A 26279-nucleotide genomic window follows, 5' to 3' on the forward strand; every position below is an offset into this window, starting at 1 on the left:
TGTGTGGAGGAGAAGAGGGTTGCCTCCATCTTTACCCGTCTCCATTCTACCAAATCTCCTCCATCTTAAAGGAGTGTGGACCTCAGCTAGCTGGTGTGATGACACAACTTTTCCAGCTGTTCCTTGAAGCCAGCTTTGTACCCAGGGCATGGAAGGAAACGACCATCATACCTGTTCCCAAAATGACCCAATATCAAAGCGATAAATGACTTCAGACCTGTGCCGCTTACCTCTATCCTCTTCAAATGCATGGAGAGAGTTGTTGCAGATAAACTTATCACCATGGTCGGAGAGAGCTTGTACCCACTACAGTTTTATTATAAATCACGGGGAGGTGTGGATGATGGCAGCCTGATTCTACTGGACATTGTAACAAGACACCTTGACTGTCCCAACTCCTTTTTCCAGGATCTTATTTATGGATTTCTCATCTGCATTCAATACAGTGAACATCAATACTCTTCTGCACTCTTCTGGAATTTTTAAAGGTCAGACCACAGCATGTGTGGGTAAATGGTAGCCTGGCGGGGCCATCCTATATCATTGAGATGTATAGTCTGGCATCGAACCATTCATCTCGCTTAATCCAAGGGGCGGGCAGAGAATTGTCTTTCAAACTGCCTAGGCATGCAATAGGCCAGCGCTACGACCATATCCGTATCCGGTCGGCAAAACGGCAAATACATCCTTCTTCGAAAGTAATGACTTAAGTGCATTGTGTTGTTCAACTTTCAAAGAAAAGCACAAGTCCAACTCCTCCAAAGTTGACGCCAACGCCGATTCAAACAACCGCTCTTCGTTCGCCATAGCCACCTTCCTTGTTGTTCACAGTCGCAGGACTGTCGTTATCCTGTTAAGCCCGCCTTAAGACTCTCTAACAAAATAGAGCGCTGTGATTGGAGAACATCCACGGTGCTAAGCCAATAGAAATCCCTATGGTTCGATACTAGACGTACAGGCTGAGCAAATTAATTTGCCGCCGCTAGGGTGCGTCTAGATTTCTAGGCTAGGTAAATGGGTATAAGTCCACCAACACTATTTTAAATATCAGAGTGCCTCAGGGCTGTGTGTTGTCACCTTTCCTATTCTCCATCTATACAAATGAGATCACCTGCAGCAGCAACAGACTCAAGCTATTTAAGTATGCGGATGACACACACTCTGCAGTCAATCCGCTAAGACGTTGTGCCTAACAACGCCCCTTAGATGTTGTAAAGCCTCTCGGGGCTTATTGCTTGTAAGGCATGTAAATGCTCAGATTGCAGAATTGTTGTGCATGCCTATTACTTTTCTTACAATGCGTACAATGTTTTGTTTTGCAAACAATTACACCACTGCTGTGATTACATTAACATTTCATCCACAGTCTAAACAATTATGATGCTGCCTACTAAGATCTAATACCAAAGTAGGTTCTTCATAAAAGGTTATGTCCAATAACCAGAACATTTTAGTACAGTGGTCCCCAAACTAAGGCCCGCTTGCCGGATACGGCCCGCCACCTCATTTTAGATGGCCCCCCTAAACGGATCCGGCCCGCACGGGAGTACGACATCGTCAAACTATAACCTCCGTAATTTCCCCCATTCATTCTCTATGGCGGGTCTTAACAGTACACATGTAATACTCTTCTTAAAGGAGAATTCCGGTGTGATATTGACCTAAAGTGTGTTGAAACATGATACCGAGTGTGAACGTATGTCTCATAGCCCATCTCGGCTTGTCCCCTGCACTCTAAAATCTGGCGCTAGTTAGCCGATGCTACCAACAGCTTTTTCAATGGTGGTGCTTCGGCATCGGGCTAGCCATGCAGTTTCTGGAATCCATACATTTCCACTGAATTATTTTTGGAATCTGATCCCTTATCATACCTGTTCATTCTTACTTGTCGCTCGACTTATCGTGACTAAATTCAAGATGGCTGCAAACGCTAAACTTCGTGAAGATACCATCTGTATAAATCGTCTTGTACACTGCAAAAAATGAATTCTAACCAAGTGTTATTGATCTTATATTAAGATAAAAAAATCTATTTGGTATTGTTTTTAGTATGAAAAGACTTACCTAGCGCCCTCTCAAAAGATCATTTTGACTTAATTTAAGAAGACTTTAACTTATTTTAAGGAGTCTTATCAAGATAAATTTGCTCAACGCACTGGCAGACAAATTTGCTTGTTTTTAGGACAAATTTGCTTAACGCACTGGCAGACAAATTTGCTTGTTTTCAAGATGAGATGTCTTAAAATAAGTCAAATTTCTTTTAAATTAAGTCAAATGATTTCACAAAAAAGCGCTAGGTAAGTCTCTTTATACTGAAAACAATACCAACTAGTTTTTTTTATCTTGATATAAGATTAATAACACTTGGTTAGATTTTGTTAGATAAGCAGTTTTTGCAGTGTAAGTAAACTACCAGTGCTTTTTCAAAGTTCTCAATGTCTCTTTTTAAATGTCAGGGCCCTCGGAAGTCTACCAATGAAGTGTGGAGATACATTGAGCCTCGTAAATGGTGTAAAACAGTGATTTATTTGCATGGCTAGCCCGATGCCGAAGCACCACCATTGAAAAAGCTGTTGGTAGCATCGGCTAACTAGCGCCAGATTTTGGAGTGCAGGGGACAAGCCGAGATGGGCTATGAGATATACGTTCACACTCGGTATCATGTTTCAACACACTTTAGGTCAATATCACACCGGAATTCTCCTTTAAGCCTTAAAGGTGTAGGTTTTTGAACATTCTAAGTTCCGCAACAATTGAAGGTTCTAAAATTCTATGTTGAATTCAATGAACCCAGATATTCTTTAGAATGTTAATTTCCCAACATTCCCGTCACACCAGTGTGACGGTACTCCTTTAAGGGTTAACAGTACACATGTAATACTCTTTTTGTCCACTGGTGGTTGTTTTGGCGCTGTTTCGCGTTTGCCATCGAAAACGGAATGAAATGTATAGTAGGCCTACAGTACCTGCAAACAATGTAAGAGGCCTCTGCTGACTGCATCAGTGCTCAAAGTATTCTAAAAATGTATCAATTAATTGTTTATAACTAACTAACTTATATTCAAGTCATAATTCTGTAACTTTCTGGTATAATTATTTATATTTTTTATTCACTCGTTCAAATGTGCATACAGAGTTCACAAAGTTCTCATCAGGTGAGTGAAAGTTAGAATGGTGGTCATTTCAGATGTTTCTGCCACCACTTCATAAAACTCATAATTTGAGAACTTTGAATTATTTGTAGGATATTGCTTGTTCACAACTTGAGCTGTGTAGCCTATGCAAAGTTCAGAGTTCAAAATATACTTTTGGGACTCACTGCTTATAGTTTTGAGTGCTATTATTATTATTTCATTTGAGCTAAATTTTACACACTGCAAAAAACTGCTTATCTAATAAAATCTAACCAAGATTATTAGTCTTATATCAAGATAAAAATAACTAGTTTGTATTGTTTTCAGTATAATGAGACTTACCTAGAGCTTTCTCGTGAAATCATTTGACTTAATTTAAGAAAAGTTTGACTTATTTTAAGACATCTCATCCTGAAAACAAGCAAATTGTTCTGCCAGTGCGTTAAGCAAATTTGTCCTAAAAACAAGCAAATTTGTCTGCCAGTGCGTTAAGTAAATTTGTCTTGATAAGACTCCTTAAAATAAGTCAAAGTCTTCCTAAATTAAGTCAAAATGATCTTTCGAGAGGGCACTAGGTAAGTCTTTTCATACTAAAAACAATACCAAATAGATGTTTTGATCTTATTATAAGATTAATAACACTTGGTTAGATTTAATTTTTTGCAGTGCACTGATATGGCATGATGGCAATATAAACACAGATAACAATGGTATTAAATTGCAATAGCCTATAGATTAAATGTAATGGAATATTCAACTAAGGTAGACTGCCTTTGTTCACAGCGCTAAGCTATTTATGGTTACTGATATACTCAGAGTCTCTGGCCCTCTCTTAGAGCCAGGCATAGTGAGCTGGCCCTCGGAAGAAAAAGTTTGGGGACCACTGTTTTAGTATGTCTTGAACTATTTGAATAATGTTGGCAGTTGTAATGTCATTGTGCATGTTTGTGTTTATGCTAAGTCTTATCTGCTCTTTTGGACCTTTTGTGAGGGCAGGTAGGTGGCTACTGGGACAAGGCATGCAGTACAGTGACCCAGCTGAAGGAAGGACTAAACCGTATCCTGTGTCTGATTCCCTATAATGTCATCAGCCAGCCACTGTGGGAGTGCTTCATGCCGGAATGGTTGGAGGCCATTCGTACTGAGGTCCCTGACCACCAGCTAAAGGAATTCCGTGAGGTGCTCAGGTAACCCATCTCTGCTAGTTGTGCTGGAAAGACTCAGGAAGGAATAGTGCACCTCATTTCAACATATTCAAAGTGAATATGGTTCAAAGTGAATCAGAAGCAAGTAAGCAATGCACAGAGTGCAACACAAAGCATTGTACATACAACATAGCAGGACATGGCAAACAATAATAAAAAAAATAATAATAAGTTAAATTAGGTAATTGCTTAAAAACCAGCTGAAAAGGCCATGGGTCAATGATTGTGACTGAACAGAGCATAGCATGATGACACTGAACAGACCAACCCAGTAGCTTTTCTTGCTATCTGGAGAGCTCTGGAAGAACAGATCACTCTGAAGTTGTGAGCGATTTCTCTGAGTAGAGAGAGCAGCTGTAAATTCAACCTGCAGATTAGCAGCTCAGTGGACTTCTGATAATAATAATAATAATAATAAGCTTTTTGTATAGCACCTTTCATACACAGAATGCAGCTCAAAGTGCTTTATATTTGGAGCATGTAACACAATAATAGTAAGAATAGTAAGAAGAAACCTTGAGCAGAACCTGACTTACAGAGGGTCCCCGTTAAAAATTGACACTTCATTCACGATAATGGTGATTCACGCAGCTGGGTGACATGTAAGGACAACTGCAGCCGCTTGGGGGCAGCATAGTCCGCTGTGGCGTTCAACGGTCGAACCGGACGGCGCATTCGACAGCAAGGGCTGTGATTGGCCGAGTTTTCAGTGCGTTTCTCTGTTTTTAGCAGCCCCTGCAACATGCTAATCCACTGTAGCCTAAGCTTTGTACATAATGTTAAACATAGTTTTGGATTCAGTGGCAAGATTTATTGATTGTATAGTGCCTGTCTCTCAGTAATGTTTTAAAATGAGAGCTTCGTCAGCTGGCAGTAGGCTACTTTGTCGGTAGTCATGAGAAGTTCGCTTGCTAACAGAACATAAAAATGCTGCCCAGAAACCTTGTGAATAGTTCTGACACTAACGAGGTTGAAATATAGCATTTGCCTACAGCATCTCCTTAACAGTAATGTTAACAAAATGACAGCATTCATATGACAAAGGAAAACGAATCCGGTCACTCAAGACTGTGCCGCAGCCGTGGGGCAGAATACGCTTGGTGGCCGTCCACAACGTTATAAACTTAACCTAAATAGCCGGCTGCTGTAAGCTACAATCGGATTTTATTGTATACCCCTGTTGTCTCAATGATGATAACATCTCATTTCCGACTATATTTCAAAGTGTGCCGTTCATTTGCATTATTAACATAACATCGTATTTTGTCATTTTTGGCGAAGACATGCATTCCGTTAGGGATATTGAACATATTTAACATTCTCTAACCATCGTGATTTCGAATTGGTGCAGTTGTCAGCACAAAAAATCATTTTATTCTTTTGCTCTTTTGCATTGCTCTATGCTGTTCTATGGTGCTTTCTGCCTCTTGGTTGCGCACGCATGTTTTCGTGACGTTTCATAGAAATCCATATATAATGAGCGCATAAAACGACTTGTTGACGTTTTGGGACATTAATCTACATGTAGGCTACGTTAAGCTTTAAGGATTGTATGTCCTTAATTTATTTATATAGGCCTATTTAGGCTACTTGCGCAAACCCTGGATACTTTTATTGCCACACAACAATATTGGTGGTATTTGTTACATTAGCTTCAAAAGGCACCGCTTCAGAAAGCTGCACTGCTTGTGAAAGAAGGGGGTGGGGGAGGGGAGCTTGCAGCCAAGTGTCGGAAAAATGCATAGCCTACAACACAGAACTCTCGCATTAGTCACTGACAGTAGACACGCTTCCAGCCTAATGACTTTCACACATTTTGAATACTGTAAGTATGCCTATACATTAGCGCTCCACGTGTAGAGACTGTGCAGAATACAATGTGTGAATGATGCTCAATGATTTGCCAATAGCCTATAATAGTCTTCTCCTGGGTTGCATGTACTGTATAGCCTAGTTTTACTGTACATTTTTTCAGCCTTTATTGGTTAAATTACCATTTTTATTGCGAAAATATTTCTTAACTTCAAAAACACAGTGTCTAAAACTCGGTGTCATTCAGACTCAACCCTCTTGACGTTTGGTGATTAATTGACAGCTGTTTTGGGACACGTTAAACTTTCTTTATAATGAGCGCATAAAACGACTTGTTGTTTGGGACATTAAGCTACGTTAAGCTTTTTCACGTTAAGGATTGTATGTCCTTAATTTATTTATATATTTAGGCTACTTGCGCAAACCCTGGATACTTTTATTGCCACACAACAATATTGGTGGTATTTGTTACATTAGCTTCAAAAGGCACCGCTTCAGAAAGCTGCACTGCTTGTGAAAGAAGGGGGTGGGGGAGGGGAGCTTGCAGCCAAGTGTCGGAAAAATGCATAGCCTACAACACAGAACCCGCTTCTCGCACTAGTCACTGACGGTAGACACGCTTCCAGCCTAATGACTTTCACACATTTTGCAGAGAAAGCTCGAGTAGCCGAGAGAGACGCCGAGAATGATCGGTTGAAAGCGGAGGTCAAAAACCTCAAACGAGAGCTTCAACAACTCCGAGAGGCAGCCACTTGGAGAGCCACAGAGACATTTTACAGGAGATGAGAGCTGGAATCGGAGAACTTCAGGCGACGCTACGTGAGCAGAGAAGTTATTCGACGCCTGAGAGACCAATCCCCAGGTGCACCTCGACACCAGCTCCAGAAACGTCCTCCTTGCAGATGTCTCCATTGGCCCTCTCCGTCACACTCAACGACAGCATCCAAGTTCCTAGTCAACACGCAGACGTGACCTTGCGTGATGTTGGTCCCGAAGACCACGCTAAGATTCACCAACAGAGCTACGGCCAAGTGGGCAGATACGGATGCCTGCTCTTCAGGTCCATCCTCACAGAGGAACACTATAAAGCCTGGAGCAAAACCACCAACTGGGATGGAGCGAAGGGCAAGCGAGCACTGCCGCAAAATGTGAAAAACTTTGTGGTCTAAACACTACAACGAAAGTTCCCTGCTATGGGGAGGAGTGAACTGAAGGACTGCATCAATAAGATCAACGAATTCCTCCGCACAACACGCAGATCTTCCCAGGGATTCAACGTGCTTTAAATTTAGACTGTAGAATGTAGAATGTAGACTGTTCATTATTTCAATAAATACGTTTTCTCTGAAGCACTTTCCCGACTTCGTCTTTCTATAGGCTAAGCATATCATGGAGATAGAGTAGAAAACTGGATTTAACTAAACAAATGTAACTAAGTAAACTGATTGTTTACTCTACAGAAGGCTATGTTCCCCCTCTCAGGCTGTACAATAGGCCTATTGAAAGTAGGCTAAGGTGCTCAATAGACACGTTAGCGCTTCCATTAGGAAACTTTCATTGCAGACTTTCACAACTGATTGTTTAGCCTACAGTAGCCTACTGTAGGCCTACTCTACAGTAGCCTAGGCTATAGGTTATGTTCCCCCTCTCAGGCTGTACAGTAGGCCTATTGAAAGTAGACTAATGAGCTTAGACACATTAGCGCTTCCAGCCTAATGACTTTCACACATGAATGATTTACAGTAGACACATTAGCGCTCCACGCAGTGGCGTAACTAGGCCTAGTAGGTGCAGCAAGTGCAGTCGCACCAGGGCCTGTGACCTCCGTCGCTACCCCCGCAATGCAATTGCTGGAAAATTCTATACCGGTCCTTTCTGACTACCTGCGTGCCTTTGGCCAGGCCAAGGCTACAGCGCAGACACTCGCAAATAAATGGGGATTCAGAGTACATTTGAAAATGTTAGAGCACGGAGAGTGAAGCGTCACTTTGACGAACTATCGGAAGATGAACGCTTAACCGATGCAGAGAGATACTTCAAAGTGCAGGTATTTAATGCAACTCTGGACATCATAATCAGTCAGCTCTCCCAAAGATGTGCAAGCATGCGGGAAACTTGTTATGTGGTTGAGTCTTTACGTCCTATGATCCTTCAACTCGCAGGTGATGATGAACTGCTTGAAAAGGCAGTACGTTTGTCAGACCATTATAGCATGGACATTGCACCGACATTCCCAACACAACTCCTCTCATTTAGGTCTTGCTTTAAAGCAGAGATTTCACAGAAGTCATCTATTTTTCAACTTGCCAAAAGGCTGGTGGTAGATTATGACAGTGTAACATCCACATTCGGGGAAGTGTGTACTGCTCTCATGTTGTTTCTACATTGCCTGTGACTGTGGCAACAGCTGAGCGATCTTTTTCCAAATGTTCAACAATTGCTGGTGTACAGGCTATAATCAATTAGCTAAATCATTTGTCCAGCTGTTTAAAAAATTTTTCGTGTTCCATTCAAACGCAAAAGGTGCTTTGATATCTTTTTTGTTTAAACGTCGGCAAGCAGGCATGCTGCGGTTGCAATGAATGAGGATAATTGGTTTTATCTGCGGTGTTATTTTTTGCATTTTGAATATGACTCGCTCCAGCACGTCTACTTTTTTGCACGGTGCTTTCTTAAAGGAGCTGCACCATCTTACAACAATTGCATCTACATTTTCATATTAGAATGTTTTGTCAAGTGTAAGCTTAAACTACCGTGATCAAATTAAGTTTCCGTGCCCCCGCTGAAAGTCTCTTATGCTCTTATGCTCTTATCGTTACACTATCAAATCTATAAGTAACCGTGACAAGGGTATAAGATATATAAACTCACGCTATTGTATTATCATATATGTTTGGTAATGGCTCAGCTTTCTCTGATTGTTCTACTGACTTGGAAACTGCATCATGGAAGCAGTAAGTCAAGTCGCATCAAAAATAGTAGTGGCAGAACTCCAAAGTGACACCTTGTGGTTGTTTGTGTCAACTGCAGTTTGTGCCATTTCTGCTGAGAAAATGGGGATCGTGATTCCTGAAGGAACCCGTCCAAACTTAACGGGGACCCACTGTAATAGGGGGAGCCCATCTGCTTCTGGCTGGCTGCGCCCTCCAATGGCAGCAGATGTAGAATAATCTGAAAGAGTAGTCTACAGGATAAGATGAGATAACCAAAGTCTTTCCTATTAGAGATGCGCGGATGGGCTATTATTTCAACCGTAACTGCATAGCAAAACTTATCATCCATCCGCCATCCATCCGCACCAACGTTTTTTGACCAATTTTCAAAACCGCACCCACCCGCCATCCGCTGGTTGTTTTAATGTATATGGGTGATGCGGCGCTGCTGACGTGAGGCTAGAAAGCTCTTGCCTGTTCTAGAAAGACTGATCCAATGCAGCAAATACATTAAAAGGCTAAAGTCCTACATTGGCTATGTTGTAGCCTATCCCCAGAATATCAGCAGCAAACTCAGTCTCTGTCTCGCAAAACAGTCTCCAAATAAAGTGCACATCGGCCTGTAGCCTACAATTTTATCATTGTAATAAAAAACGCGATTTGGCACATAATTTCAACATGCTGCTATTTAGCCTACTAATTAATGCCTATTGTACTTTATTTTTTGCAAAAAGAAAGAAATCCTTAATAAAATAACAAGTCATTCACATTATAGGCTACTTTACGCACTGTCATGTCAGGGTGACACTATGACAAGCCTGCTCTGAAGACTCCCATTCATTTTGACTGCATGGGAAGAGAGCAGACAGCGCAATTAATTTTATACCAGCAGGCCGATCGGACAAACTATGGCGCCTCGATATTAAAGAAATGCCAACTCTATTCATTCTGAAAGTGCACAACAGTGCAACGTGCATGTTGACATTTTTAGTAACAACCGCCAAACTTGCTTGCTTGCCTTAGGCCTACAGATCTAAGTTTTCCGACTATTTATCTTACCTTCTTTTTTCCGCTGTGGATGTTATTGAGCTTGTAGAAGTTTTAACTCTTACGTTCTGAACATCTCGCACTGCCATTGCCTGATGTCATTTCTGAGTCATATCATTCCATAATCTGTCTCTCTTTTTAAATGCCTATTCCCTGAATGGTAGGCTACAATCACTATGTGTTTTATATATAATATCGAAACAAAATAACCCAGGCAGTCTCATCTACGAGATTGCTACCTTAGAATAATAAGGTTCTATCTGACATTTTTGTCAAAATGGAGTTATTTACATTTTTTTATTCTTTGAAAGTTTCTTAAGTTCAGATGAGGTGTTTCTTAAAGTTGTGTACATATTTGGACTTTATTTCAAAAAGAAATTGTGCCATTTACCATTTAACTCTATGGAATTCTAAAACTTTGAAGCTCAATATCTCAGAACTACTCAAAACGCAGATAGAACCTTATTATTCTAAGGTAGCGAGAAGTTTAGACCTCCTCCAATACTGGTAGAGACTCATAGGTTGCAGATTTGCTTAGTGGCCTACCAAGGCTCTGCGACGAGACGCGACATGGGAGATGAATCATCGGTCTACTTGCACTGTAGCCTATTCTACTTTCTTATTGCACACTGGAGAGGAAAACATGCTGGTAGGCTACGATAGGCTACTTAATTTACACTTTTTGTTACCTTTAGTGTGCGTGCGTGCGTGCGTGTGTGCTTGTGCGTGTGTGCGTGCGAGGGGTTGCTCAGTGAAACATCGGAATACACCAATTCCGCAACACCATCTCTGATAGTAGCCTAGGCCTAAACAAAGCAGCATGCATAGAAGCAACTAGGCCAAATTACTGCCTGAGGAAAATTTGACTATTTCAAAGTGTGCTCGTTTTTTTCAGATGTAGGTAACAATGTAGGCTATATTTTTTTTCATTTGATTGGTTCAACCGCCACCCGCCCGAATTTAATTTAAATATCACATTGCTTCATGTCATCTCCCCGATCCGCAGTTTAACCGCGGAGTCCGCGGCTGTAACCGCGAACCGCGCATCTCTATTTCCTATACAGGTATGTTTTCAGATCTTTTAAAAAAATATTTACTAAACTTGCCTGCTTGATGTACAGAGGCAGGGTGTTCCATAGTTTTGGGGCATAATGGATAAAAGCAGCTTCTCCACTTTGCTTGTGGAGCACTTTGGGTACAATTAAAAGATTAGAATTGGATGATCTAAGTTTCCTTTGTGGTTGATAAAGATATTAAAAGCTCAGAGATATATGAAGGTGCTATGCCATTCAGAGCTTTTTAAGTAATTAACATAACCTTAAAATCAATTCTATAGGAAACAGGGAGCCAGTGCAGTTCAGCCAACACAGGGGTGATGTGTTCTCTCTTCTTGGTCTTAAAAGTCTAGCCGCAGAGTTCTGTATGAGTGCCAATTTCTTTAGATGTTTTTTGGGAAGACCAGTGAAAAGTGTATTGCAGTAGTCTAACCTGCTAGTGATAAAGACATGAATTCGTCTTTCTGCATCTTGTTGAGTTAAAAAGAGCCGCACTTTGGCAATGTTTCTCAGGTGGAAATAGGCTGTCTGAGTAACTTTACTGATATGGGGCTTAAAACTTAACTCTGCATCTAAGATGACACCGAGGCTTGTTACTTTTGGTGTGCCAAGTTCCCCAGATTACTAAGAACAATGTCTCACTTTGGTTTTGGTCCAACCAAATGTACCTCTGTTTTGTCATCATTTAGTTTTTCAAAATTTTTTTGCTCATCCACTGATTAATGGAGGTTAGGCATGCAGTGAGGGAGCAAAGGCCATCTGGGTTAGTTGGCTCCACAGAAATATACAATTGGGTATCATCTGCGTAGCTGTGGAAGTTTACATTATGCTGACTTATGATGTTTCCCAACGGAAGCATATATAGGGAAAAGAGCAGGGGACCAAGTCAGCTCCCCTGGGCCACACCAAAAGGCAAGTCATGTTTTACAGACACATGATCTCCTAGACTGATATAAAAATCTCTGCCAGTAATGTAGGTTTGAAACCAGTTTAGAGCATTATCAGAGAGACCCACCCACTTCGCAAGGCTGTGAATTAGGATGCTATGATCAATGGTGCCAAATGCCGCACTCAAATCTAGAAGAATAAAGACTTTGTTTGAGTCAGTAGCCAGTCTAAGATTGTTGACTATTTTTACTAGAGCCGTTTCTGTGCTGTGATTTGATCTAAAACCTGATTGGAATTTTTCAAGGATACTGTTTTCGTTGAGGAAGGTATTTAACTGATTACAAACTACTTTTTCAAGTACTTTGCTCAGGAACAGTAGGTTTGATATAGGCCTGTAGTTGCTCAGATTAGTATGGTCAAGATTCAACTTTTTAAGTAAAGGTTTCACAACAGCGGTTTTAAAAGTAGTTGGAAATATACCTGTTTCTAACGAGGTATTTATTACCTTGAGAATAAAGGGAGCTAAGCTATCATATACATTTTTGAGGAATCTAGTAGGGATTGGATCCAAAGCACATGTTGAGGAGCCGGTTTGAGTTATAATTTTACTAAGCTCAGATTGAGTAATAGTGCTAAAGAACCTTAATTTTGGGGGGCTGTTTTTGGGTGTACTATCAAACATATTACTTGTGTTACCAATAGCCTCCCTTATAGAAATTACTTTGTTTTTGAAGAAGTCTGCAAATTCTTTGCATCTTAGAGAGGATGCCTGACTGAGTGTATCAAAAGGTGTTTGATGGGGGTGCTGTGGCGCAGCAGGCTACAGCGCCGTACCATACACGGGTCCGATTGGCCACGGGGTCCCAGGTTCGAATCCGACCTGAAGTCATTTCCCGATCCCACCCCATCTCTCTCTCCCACTTGTTTCCTGTCTCACTCTCCACGGTCCTGTCCAAATAAAGGCAAAAAAGCCCCCCCCCCCCAAAAAAAAAGGTGTTTGATGCAATAGCCTTTCAATGGTGGAGAGCAACACCCTTGAGTTTCCACTGTTTTCAACAATTACCTTAAAACCTAAACCTAAAACCTGTAACTTAGTTTTTCTCCATGTTCTCTCAGCTTTTCTACATGATCTTTTTAGATCATGGATATTTTCGTTCATCCAAGGTGTCAGTTTGCTACAGGGCTTTTTTTTTGTTTTTAAGGGTGCCACTCTGTGAAGCAGAGCACCTACAGTGGGCATTACTTTCAAATGGCCACTTCAGTCACGCATTACGTGGTGTGAAGCTGCGTGAAACTTTAGTACCACTTTCAGCCACTGTGCGTCGCTCTGCCACTGTACATCGCTCTGTCAGTAGCCTGCCTGCCGCCCCTTCTGAAAAAGCAGGAGGCTATCTTTAAACATAATTGTTGCCGAGAGGAATCCCAGCCTACGAATTCAATAACAAAATAAATCATGCATAATTAAACATTACCTCGATTTAGGCTACTTGGGTATGGCTTCAGGCTGTGGTAACGAAAATCGAAATCTGCTTTTGATAGCCTACCTGTGCCGCTCCACAAAACAAACAAATATCTTAATTTGCTGTCTACGTTATTGTCAGTGTTGGGGGTAACACAACTACGCAAATCAAAACAGTGTCTTGTGCAAGAACTGTTCATGCAGACTACAACTGGCGCCGTGTAGCCTACACAACTTTGTTCAAAATTGATGCATTCAAGTTAACTTTGCAAAGTTAGTGTTATTAGCCTACTTATTAGTGTTATAGCTTACTTACAACGTTGTCAATCGCAAACGCTAATTTATTCTAACGTCTCTATACGGAACTACCTGCTTCATTTGCAGAGGACGAAGAGAAAGCACCTTTTTGATAATTGAGCCAGTAGAGAAATAACTGTTCAGAATTAATCTGTAGCCTTGGCTTCTGCAGAAAACAATGTTGTTGGCGATTTAATACTATCTAGCGACGTTTTTAACAGGCTACGCAATAGAGGCTTAGACAACTATGACCCACGTTTTGATTTTGTAAATTAATTTGCCCTACTTCTTGACTGCAATGTAGTCAATTGTGACTGCTTGACATGTCATTTTTATTTTTCTGTACAATAAACAAATACATCTGCTTTATGCCACGGAATTACATTCATATTCGGCTGACTTCTGCAGACTTGCAAAAAAACACTGCCACTTCCCTCCCCATATTCCGCTGATCACACATCAGTGGTGCGTTTCCCAAAAGCTACCTACGCTTATCCCAGATTCGAACTCTTGGACAGGGGACTGATGACAGCCGCCGTTGCGCCGCAGTTATCAGACGGCCTTAACGCACTGCGCCACAGAATTGACGGTGTGTATGGGTGAATAGGGGATACATAACAATAGAGTACACAACTGTTTCACCAGCACATTTAAATGACACGTGTTAAACGTTAATTCAAAGCCGTTATGTGCAGGTGTGCCCGTTCACGTGCTACTAAATGTCATTAACCACCTTAGTCCAGACTACTGAAGTTTGGAAACGATCATGGTCCAAACTTACAAAGTACTATGTAAGTATGACAGTTTTTGGAAACATTCGTAACTTAGATGTTGGTTAGTTGAACGATGCATTGTACCACGTTAGTAAAAAAGCTAACCTCCGTAGTTGTACGGGAAACGCACCCCAGATGAGCTTGTAGGCCATTAGCAATCTGTTTGTCTGGAACTTGTACATCCATTGGCCCGTGGGGAGATCACATGCATCACTCTGTTGATGACTTTGTCCAGGCCTCAGGCCCCTCCTCCTCCTGGACAATAGGCCAGAGGTGGAGAGGTGGAAGGGTGTTGTTGGGGGCAGGGCCAGATTAACAATTCATAGAAACACACAAACACACACCATGACACAGAGCATTTCCAATTCAAAAGGGAAAGCACTGCTCATTGCAAAATGCAGAATGCAGAACCTTTAAAGGTAAACAGGCCTATAACTTGACTACAACCGTGCAAAACTGGAGGTACACCTGTTATTATCTGAGCAGTCTCATGTATGTCCTCATTTTGTGAATGCGAGGACGATATGAGCCTGTTGCATTTCGTTAGATGTCCGAGTCACGCATAATGTTTAAAAACCACTGGCTCGTAATCACAATAATTTAACACCCGACAGTTGGATACTTAATCATGTTCCCATGCCTAGATTTTGGTGAGTAGCATAGAGATCGTTAAAAACAATAAAGTATGGCTCTCCGTTTGGGACATCGAAAACTTATATTTTTAATAGGGTAGACTACCGTTGGAGATGCTGACTTGCAACGGCCTCGGGATAACATGTTATCTCCACTATCATCAGTCAATGCCCCCTTGATCAAAGTGGGGAATGAAAGAAAAAGCTTGAGAACGACTGGCTGCAGTCCAGAGCACACAGAATATTGCAACAGAAAGTTGCCTTTATAATGAACTACTATTTGTTCCAACAGCATTCAAACAAAGCCTTTATAAAAGTGAAAAAAAGATATTCCATAAGAAGTAAAATAAAATACTGTTACTGTAGTAACTGTACCACATGGACAGGCAGACGTGACGCCGCTAAATTCTCAGCTTGTTTATACCCCACACTGAACGCGTAAGACCGTTAGGCCCATCACTGTGGGGTGCGGTAGCCTCTCTGGGATTTAAGTCAAGCAATATAACCATACAAATGCACGGCCTGCTCACTCATTGTTTCAAAAGGAGTAATTTCTGCTTTGTCTGAACTGGCCATTGTAGGCTACGTAAAAATAAACAAGTATCCCCCATCCAATGATATCGGCAAATGTTTGTTTTCCAAAGTAGCCTAAGAATTTCACTTCACCATGCACCTTCGACAATGAATAGCTCATTACACTTATGTTACTGTTAAACGTAACTGGTATCATTACAAACATTATTCTGTATCCTAAAAACTGGCATATTTTATGGCATTGTGTCATGTAAGGTCGTTGCAAAATCTAGAGAAATGTGTGAGGTGGTCAGCGGGGGACAATTGAGACACACATTGGATTCCATTTGTAGGCTTCACTTAGCCCCGGTGAGTGGGGGTTAATATGCTCTATAGGGTGTGAAAGGCGCAATGCGTGTGAAATAGCACCATTGAGTACCTATAACGAAACATCCTACAGCTTAAATTATGTAAACTTCCCACGACTTCAATATTTGACAACATATCATGAATGGTACTTCAAGTATGTGTTATTTTAGATAGATTGCTGCTGGGCTATATGTCTTGGTTCATGTCTGTTAACAACTCATTGCCGTCAAGCGCGTATCTCGCGGTTGCATCCATTACAAACAAACATGCAATGTCTGGGATTGTGGAGAGCAGTTAAATGCTCTACTGAATAAGCATGAAGTCATGAACCTTTAAATGAAAAACACTCTTTAATAATCAAAAAAATAAGAAATAAACCGCTAATGAAGTAAACTTGTGACCATCAAAAATCGTTTATCGCCTGTAACTCCGTGATAACAGGACGTAACAGGAAGGCATTTGGCTGAGCAACGGAGGTTAATATGCTCTATATTTTGCCCCGGAACCACACCAAGACGCTTGTTGTTTCTGTGTAGACAGGCCCTTGCTACACTGGACACGCAACTGCGTTCTGTTCCTAGAGCATGTGCTTTCCATGTCTAAAATCTGCAGCGATGTAGTAACTATGGGCTGATCCGCGGAACCGCGAATGGTATTTTCGTGAGGCAATAGGGAGCAGCCCTATGTGGTATATGAGCACTCATTCAATATGTGCGCGTGTCAGCGCTAGGGCTGGGATAAACGATTTTTTATATGATTAATTTAGCGATTATTTTTTCGATGCATCAATTAATCTAACGATTCATTTTTTCAGTCCGATTCGATTATCTCCCCATTAATTGACTAATAACAATTTATACATGTTGATTTACATATCTGAATGAAAAAACATGAATTCCTTAACATTGCAATATATGTTTTATTGCTCTTAAAATTCCAAAATAAAAGACTATACAAGTGCAAAGTAATGCATTCTTAGTCAGAGTAGCAATAAAGTTCAGTAGTGTATAGGGCTAATTGAGTGCCTGTCACTTTAAGACGTTTGTGAGGGAACCCTTGCAATTGTAACACTAACACAGTTAAAAGGCTGCTGATGTGTGGATGCAATTCATAACGTAGTTAGTTCAAATAACGGTTCATACTTCTCCTTGGGACAAGCACCTTTGAGTCTTGGAAAACACTTTTCCATTTAGATCGGGATTTTGCAAACGCTCAGTGTCAGAGTCAACAAAATGAGCCCTGCATGAGTAATGACATTGACAAGCAGCTGTAAGTAAGCATGCTAAACTCGATATCCAAACAGTATTCTAACGTTAGCTTTGATATACTGCTTGATTGCATAACTTAACTTAGTTTAGTCTCCTCAATGTACTATGTTGTGATAAGACCTAAGATTAGACCTAGAGTTAACTTTAATGCAGCGGTTTTGAACAAATTTACACAGCATGGTCACGATGCTAAGCGGATTGCGTCAACGTATTTTGCGTCAACATATTTTTTGCGTCGTCGTCGATTACATCAACGCGTTGTCCCAGCCCTAGTCAGCGCAAGTGAAACTGCAAACTGAACCACTCCCTACGCGCTGCTTGCTTTGTTAAGGTACTTCCTTTTACTGTCTATGGGTACTTCTATCCCTCCCAAACTGTGTTTAAATGGTGTGTTTAGCAGCCAGAATTAAAAAAAAAAAAAAAACTTATGGAGAGAAAACCCCAGACCCCGTTAATATGCGGAATTGCTCTTACACAATTCTTCCAACGTCCCTGTGTGTTTTTAAATAGCCTGTCAACAGACTGGCTTTGTAGACCTGAATCACTAATGAGTATTGAAATGCTGTCTTGCTTTAGCTACCAATAACTGGGCGTGCAAAATATATCGGCATAAAACAGCTTTCTTATATTGTCAAAACGCTAAAAAGGTGCAGTCTAGAATCATTGTGGAGACATGGAAAGGCTTGGTAGATATTACAGTATATAAGAACCATTTTGAAAGTAAATAAAGATGTTTCCATTGATTATTTAAAGCCCCTGCTTTATTTGAAGTGACATGGATTTGCAATGGCAGACTCCGGAATTTATCCAATTGTAGCGATCTATCTCTCATATATTCCTCCTGACCTTGTTGAAATATCTTTGAGCAAGAAACTGCTCCAGAAGTGCAGGTTGCCACCTTCATGGTAGTCTCAGCGAATGGGTGAATGTGAGACATTGACTTGTGAAATGCTTTTGTGCTATTAAGTAGGAAAGCACTGGCTACATGGATAAACAGTCCATTTACCATTACATTACTTTTTTTTTTCAGTGCCACCACCCATCATTAAAGGACAGGGCTTACAGACAAAAGTAGCTATTTTTGTGATTTAGAGAGATGTAGGATGCCTTCATACCTATTTTGTTCTGAATCACGGGTTCAATCAATATTCATGTGTTTATTGTTCCCTGGGTTCGTTTCAGTTTGTTTTGTGTTCACATGGCAACATTTGAAGCGGAAGTGGAAACAAATGATGTAAACATATCAATGTCAACCCACATCAACCCAATGTCACATGTCAAATGCAGCTAAGAAATTCAGCCGTCTTATTATTTCCCTGGCCGTATTGTTTGTCCCCGTCTTACTTTTGTAGTCACAGAAAGCCACATGTTAATAAACTGGCATAGCCTGTACTGTGGTCCCAGAAGGATGAAGCCCCTTAATTGAGACACAGTGCAAAGGTTCCTGTCTGAATGTATTTCAGTTTTTTATCTTGGCACTAGTGTGAAAAACATGAATGTTGTTATTAAGACCACCTTCATTTCTCTGTCATTTTCTAGTAAGATGTTTGATACAGAGTTGTGCCCCCTGCCATTCTCCATGGAGGAAATGTTTGGCTTCATTAGTTGCAGATTCACTGGTTATCCAGCATCTGTACAAGAACAGGCTCTACTATGGCTACATGTGAGTACACACTTTATCATTTTCTTTGGATAGACAAATGCTGAAGAAAATACCAAATCGAAATTCATTGTTAACTTTGTAACTTGGGTTGGGGTATTCACAACATGGGCAGTTCCTTATAGATGAACAAGTATTGTTTTTGGTAGCTTGGTAACACACATTGGTTTGGTTACTTTGATAACTTGGTGTGAAGTGTTTGATTCCCTTCTGACTGACACACATCCATTTGCAATGCACATAGTACAACATACATAATGTCTTAATGTAATAGTTGAACAATTTTGGCAAGCTATTGTAATCTGTGTTGTGTCGACTCCATGGTTTAGCTCCAGGCTTGAACCTGTCGATACTTCTGTACATCTATACATTTTTTCTCCTGTGTTTTCCCTATTCCATACACTATTTAAATTAATATCTTGTTTTGGTTCCTTTTCACTCTATGCTACCTGCTCTTGTCTTTGAATAGTGCTATAGATAAATTGTACTAACCTGAGAATTTGCAACATCTTGGACTGGGAGGCATGCTAGTAATAATAATGATGATGATGATAATAATGTTTGAATTCTTGCTGTTAACAGAGGGATAGCAACAAAAGGCCAATATTGAATTATTTTGAAACCTTTTTGGTTAGGACCCCAGAAATTCTCCCATATTTTCAAAGCTCAATGTTGACAGCCAAGTATGCACTAGTTTGTGTGGTTTAAAAACTTACTCTACCATCCAAACATCACACATGATGTCTTTTCCTGATAAACTGTTTGACATAAATAAGTTAGTTTCGCTGCAGACCAGCAATAAACACACTGGGTGTGTGGACATGTGTGTGTGTGTGTGTATGTGCAGGTTCTATCTGAGCTGGACATTGTGGTGCCCCTGCAGTTACTGACAGGCATGTTCTCTGATGGTGTGAACTCCTTGAAGGAGCTAACCAATCAAAGGAAGGCGCATACAAATGATCTTTCAGAAAACAAGGTTCGGCGGGTAAGTAGTATCCCTTAACTTCTCTTCTGAGACAAAACCAACATGGTGACCACCAAGGTACCACAATGATCTCAGTAAAGATTTCAAGTTTTTGCCTGAAATTGCACTGTGCCTAATTACAAGGGCATTGTTCCCACCTCTTTTGGGGTCAACCATCAAATGCTGGACCTCTATAGAAAGCTGAGAACGTGTAGTTTTCGTAGGAAACAGTCAAAATAACTGTGTGATGTACTGACAAAGAGTTACAGAGGCTAGAATATAGTTTTTTTCTTTCTGCCGGATTACAAGCATCTCTGAACTGACCACATTTCAGCCCTCTAGGTCAGTGGTTTTCAAAGTGGGGGCCGCGAGGGGGTGCCAAGGGGGCCTCAGCAAGTTGGAAGGAAAAATAAAAGCAACAAATAAATACATCTGAACATTTTAAAATATACCTATTACTATGAGGTACATTATATTTCCCATGATGATGACTAATAGTAGAGTGATAGCTCTCATATAGCAGAAAGCCCCAAATACTATTTTTACACACTGTATGCTCCATCGCGAAGTGCTTGTGGCTAAAATAATTATTAGGATTAGCTTAATGTATTTTTACATTTGCCGTAGTATTGTCAATGGGGGGTCCTTGTCCAGAACCTAGTGGTATTTGGGGGGCCTTGTCGTGGAAAAGTTTGGGAACCCCTGCTCTAGGTCACTTGATATCCCTTAGAAACACAACTGAGCCCTAGCACCAGGTATTGTGAAGCTGTGTACAAAAAGTAGATTAATATAGAATGAAAATATGAGTGCTTTAGACTATTATTTGCCAAGGTATGCCCATGCGTTTTGTAAAATGCCTATGGATACTCCCCATAGGACTTTTTGTTATCCAAAATGCATACTGACAATCAAATGCTTACTGCACATGAACCCCTTTGTGTAGAAGCATAATCCTGGTCTCAAATGAAAGGTAACACTTTGAGGTTTCCTGTGGACTATTTAGATTGTATGTCAGATGTCTGTACAACTAATATTGGATAATACAACATGAACATTCAATTTCTATGGATTTTTGTGAATATTTCAGTACCCAATATGTTGCATCTACTTATTGTGCTGTAGCTACACTGCAGCCAGAAGTCAGGGTAGCACCAAAAGCGGAGGAGGGGGAAGGGGGCATTTTGGATCAAATTTAATTGAGACATAATAAAATGAATCTGAGAATGTAAAGCACTATACAGATTGTACATGAAAATAGTTGTCATTTTTGGATTCCAAAGAGTCAAAGCTTTGAAATGGTGTATAACATTGCAATACATAGCAATATGGTGCATACAATTGATTTAGAATGGTGGGGGAGGGGGGTAACCGTCCCGCCGGCGGGACACTGAAAATTATTGGGTTAAAGCTTGCAAAGGTTACTTTTTTGCTGTCCAATACAGATCATAGAAATATATTTTAAATCTTTATTTTTTATGTCTTTTATTACTTTTTTACTACTTTTGCCTTTGTTTATTCTTTATTTTTAAATGATTTTACCTTGTGTTTTATGTTTTCTTTTTATTATGATCTTTACCTTTTGAACTATTCTTTGACTATTGCCCTTCTATGCTTTTATTTGTTATTGTTTGGTTTTGTTTATGTAAAGCACATTGAATGACCTCTGTGTATGAAATGCGCTATATAAATAAACTTGACTTGACAAAATTGCCCAACACACTGGCAGACAAATGTGCCTGTTTTCAGGATGAGATCTTAAATCAAGTCAAATGATAAAGTGTATTTATACTGAAAAAAATACCAACCGGATTTTTTGATCTTGATAGGAGATTAATTACACTGGGTTAGATTTTATTAGATAAGCAGCTTTTGCAGTGTGTTACACACTGAAGGCAAAAGAGGAACTTATGAGTGTGCTATGACATGTTATAGTCTTTTATATCATTGGCCATCCAACCACTGCCAAAGAGTTACAGTAGCAATATATATATATTATAATAACAGTGATCAGGCATACTTGCAATAATGAAGATAGATAGAAGACTGAACACTGTAAAAAATGAATTCTAACCAAGTGTTATTGATCTTATATTAAGATTAAAAAATCTTTGGTATATTTGGTATCGTTTTTAGTATGAAAAGACTTACCTAGCGCCCTCTCAAAAGATAATTTTGACTTAATTTAAGAAGACTTTAACTTATTTTAAGGAGTCTTATCAAGACAAATTTGCTCAACGCACTGTCAGACAAATTTGCTTGTTTTTAGGACAAATTTGCTTAACGCACTGGCAGACAAATTTGCTTGTTTTCAAGATGAGATGTCTTAAAAAAGTCTTTTTTTTTTTTATTAAGTCAAATGATTTCACAAGAAAGCGCTAGGTAAGTCTCTTTATACTGAAAACAATACCAACTAGTTTTTTTTTATTTATCTTGATATAAGATTAATAACACTTTTTTTTTGTTTTTGCACTGAATACAGTGGGAGGAGAATTATCCTCCTGAGTCCTGAGTTAGATTAATCATCCATGATGAGCACAAGTTAATGATGGTCTAAAATACATATTTATTTTGTGTGTTGCATGTATATGTCCTACCAGGTGAGTGTAGTGTCAGACCCAGGACACAGGGGGCAGCAAAGCACATTTAGTCCATTCCCAAGTCCTTTTCGAAGCCCTCTTCATTGTAGCCCCTTCCGGAATCTGGGCCATGCCTCTGGCAACTGTGCTTTGGACCTGGACAGTGAGGATGATGACATGAATTTAGGCTGCTTCATCCTTATGTTTGACCTCATCCTTAAACAGGTGCCCTCTTGCTTGCTTGCTTTCTCTCTCTCTCTCTCTCTCTCTCTCACACACTCTCTCTATCATCTTCTGTGCTCCTCTCACACACTCACAATCAGACCCACAGACCCACACAGTCAGAGGAACATATTAACTAATTGTAACATAAATATAAACACAATTGTAACATAAATATAAACACAACAATAGACAAACATGAACATGCTAATATTTAAGCATTTCAAGACAGAAGATCTTTTGTACTGTAGATGGAGCTCCAGGACGATGGCGTGATGTTAGGCCTGGAGAGCAGTCTGGGCAGTGACATTGTGGGCATCATCAACAACATCTTACAGGCACCTTGGGGAGGCTCCCACACCTGCCAAAAGGACGAGAAGGACCTAGAATGCAGCCTGTGCCAGTCAAGCATTCTCTGTTACCAGCTGGGCTGTGAACTGTTAAAGAGACTCACTCCAAACGAGGAGATTCACCTGGTGGTTAGACTCACTGATATGTATAAATCTATGTGTATCTCAGTATAAATCTCAGTGTACGGATTCACTTATTTCCTGCCTGCCACATGTAACGACCCAAAGTTTTCTTAAAGGAACCATATGTAAGAAATGTATTTCAATTAATCATAAAATGGCCCTGATATGTCACTAGACATTAAAAAATCATGTTCATTTCAAATACTTATATCACTGACAACAGTAGTCCGGCCAGGATATTGCCAATTAAAAAGTCAAGTTGCAGCCCTCAACAGATGTTGATGTTGTGTTTTGTCATGCCATATTGTGTTTTGGCCTGATGCGCCACCCTCTACCTATCTACTAATCACAAAGTCAGTAGTGTTTTGGCATCCGGGTTGGCAACTTCGAGTCAGGGGGGAGGGGGAGGGGATACTAACCTGACTCTCGCCAGATGAATTTAGTCAGGTTAAGGGGATACACCGCTCTACAGTAATTTGAAAGTGATTGCAGTACCAGTTTTGGCCACAATCTTACATATGGTTCCTTTAAATTAAGTAAAAATTAATAGGTTGTTACCTATGAGACAATCGATGAGATAATCCGCAATCCAATAAACAGTCCGATGTTGTACACACATGCAGATAGGCAGTGAGCGAATCCGTAGTCAAATGAACTGTCCAAGGTTGTAACAGTATGGCAGGCAATGATATCAAAAAATACTATGAATGTGTTACAAGGAGCAGAAACATGAAATGGCTTGGATAACAAGCACAGCTTATACACTGCAAAAACTTATCTAATAAAATCTAACCAAGTGTTATAAATCTTATATCAAGATCAAAAAACCTAGTTGGTATTGTTTTCAGTATAAAGAGACTTACCTAGCGCTTTCTTGTTAAATCATTTGACTTAAGAAGAGTTTGACTTCTTTTAAGAAGTCTCATCCTGAAAACAACAAATTTGGCTGCCAGTGCAATGAGTAAATTTGTCTTGATAATACTCCTTAAAAAGTCAAAGTCTTCTTAAATTAAGTCAAAATGATCTTTTGAGAGAGTGCTAGGTAAGTCTATTAATTCTAAAAACAATGCCAAATAGATTCAATATAGGATTAATACCACTTGGTTAGATTTTATTTTTACAGTGTATGCTGTGGCTGATTCAATCAGCTGATTTCACTCATCAGCTACAGGTGCGCTGACAGCAGGAAAAACACAAAGTCGAAGCAGGTGGCGTGGCATGTGTCCAGTGTAGGGGGATAGGTAGCAGGACAGGGAAAATCTGGCTCAGGATCTAGGAGAGCCGGGTTGGCCTATGACATAAATGGCTCATTGTTGGCAGCCGTGGCCTACTGGTTAGCGCTTCGGATTTGTAACCGGAGGGTTGCCGGTTCGAACCCCGACCAGTAGGCACGGCTGAAGTGCCCTTGAGCAAGGCACCTAACCCCTCACTGCTCCCCGAGCACCGCTGTTGTTGCAGGCAGCTCATTGCGCCAGGATTTGTGTTTGCTTCACCAAATTTGAGGCTAAATTTCCCTCACGGGATCAAAAGAGTATATATACTTATATACTTACTGATACATATTGAATAAATAATTGAAAACTGTTTATGTACAGACAGTGACACTGAATTATAATTTAGTGTCTGTTGTTTCTGACAGGAAGTAACCCACAACTTGGAGGATAGCTTAATTTTCCCCCGCCCAGATTGCCCCCTTAGGATGGAAAACTGCCCAGAGGAAGGAGCCAACACAAACAATGAGAATCCTGGCAACCAAGGCAATTCACCTAATGACTCTTGTATGTATCCCAGTGAATTGTTTATTTGGCAATTTAGGAGTATGTACCATGTAATTATAGTCATGGATTTTGTGTAATTAGTTAATCTTGGTTATTTGAGGTTGCATTGTAAAAGATGGGTAGTGTCAGTATTAATGTTCTTCCTTCTCCTTTCATCAGCTTGGAAGAAAAATGTTGGCAAGGAGTTCTCGTACGTGGAGCTTCCGGTGTCCCTTAAACTCATCTATACCATATTGCAGGTTGTCACTCAACACCGCTTGTTGTTAATGTTCTTGCATTTTCTCATGACAACAAACACATTTCAAAAGAATAATCTCCTTTTTTCCCCTTTCTTGAATTTCCCCTTGGGGTTCAATAAAGTATCTATCTATCTATCTATCTATCTATCTATCTATCTATCTATCTATCTATCTATCTATCTATCTATCTATCTATCTATCATTAAATCATTTGACTTAAGAAGAGTTTGACTTAATTTAAGAAGTCTCATCCTGAAAACTTGGCTGCCAGTGCATTGAGCAAATTTGTCTTGATAAGACTCCTTAAAATGAGTCAGTCTTCTTTAATTACAATTTTTCTCAGTCGCTTTGGTGCTTTTCTCACATCACTATTAACATTTGCACAGCAGTTAGTGCATTTCAAAAAACAATTAGTGCAAACTGCAAAACCTAGTGGATAACCTGCAAAAGCATGTCACTTGCTCAAAATGGATAGTCCATTCCTCAAAAGCAAGTATTTATGTCAATGAAATTGCCAGTGTCATCAAAATGAGAAGTCTTGACACCATCGTTTATAAACAAGATAGTCAAATGGCTTTGTCATGTTTTCATTACGACCGTTTATGCTCTCAGTGTTTTCCCATGCAAATTGCTGTAGTTAGGGGAGTAAGTGAGTACAAGACACTGAATATGTACGTTTCACAGTTTTACTGTATGCTCTTTGCAATTCTACAGCATTGTGACATAATTTGATAACTAGTTCACCAATTTTGTATGACTCAAGCAATGAAATGAAGACATTTAGTTTTATTGGGAACGACTATTCAGCATCCATAAGTATAGTTCATTTTGACTGACATGACAAAGCAACTGTGTATACATGTTCAAAAGCATTTGCAATTTGTTCAGAGGAAGGAGAAATTGGTATGATATGCACAAATGACTAAATGTTGGAGGTTGAACTAATAGTTATGAGAATTTTCATTCTGATCTGAGAAAAGCA

The 26279-nt window shown here is 40.1% G+C and overlaps 1 protein-coding gene across 6 annotated transcripts in view; it reads left to right on the plus strand.

Annotated features, from left to right (window-relative positions):
* The window catches only part of LOC121709816 (protein unc-79 homolog), a 311977-nt gene that overhangs the window by 108429 nt on the left and 177269 nt on the right, over positions 1-26279 (plus strand). For 5 of the 6 annotated variants that reach the window (XM_042093431.1, XM_042093433.1, XM_042093434.1 and 2 more), the window contains exons 15-21: positions 4131-4321; positions 18925-19048; positions 19893-20030; positions 22607-22810; positions 23059-23286; positions 24920-25058; positions 25218-25297. In XM_042093431.1, the coding sequence (XP_041949365.1) occupies positions 4131-4321; positions 18925-19048; positions 19893-20030; positions 22607-22810; positions 23059-23286; positions 24920-25058; positions 25218-25297 (1104 nt within the window). The remainder of the gene's footprint in view (positions 1-4130; positions 4322-18924; positions 19049-19892; positions 20031-22606; positions 22811-23058; positions 23287-24919; positions 25059-25217; positions 25298-26279) is intronic. The other variant, XM_042093432.1, reaches the window with a different exon arrangement.

Source organism: Alosa sapidissima, chromosome 5 (assembly GCF_018492685.1).
Source record: "Alosa sapidissima isolate fAloSap1 chromosome 5, fAloSap1.pri, whole genome shotgun sequence".
Lineage (NCBI taxonomy): Eukaryota > Metazoa > Chordata > Actinopteri > Clupeiformes > Clupeidae > Alosa > Alosa sapidissima.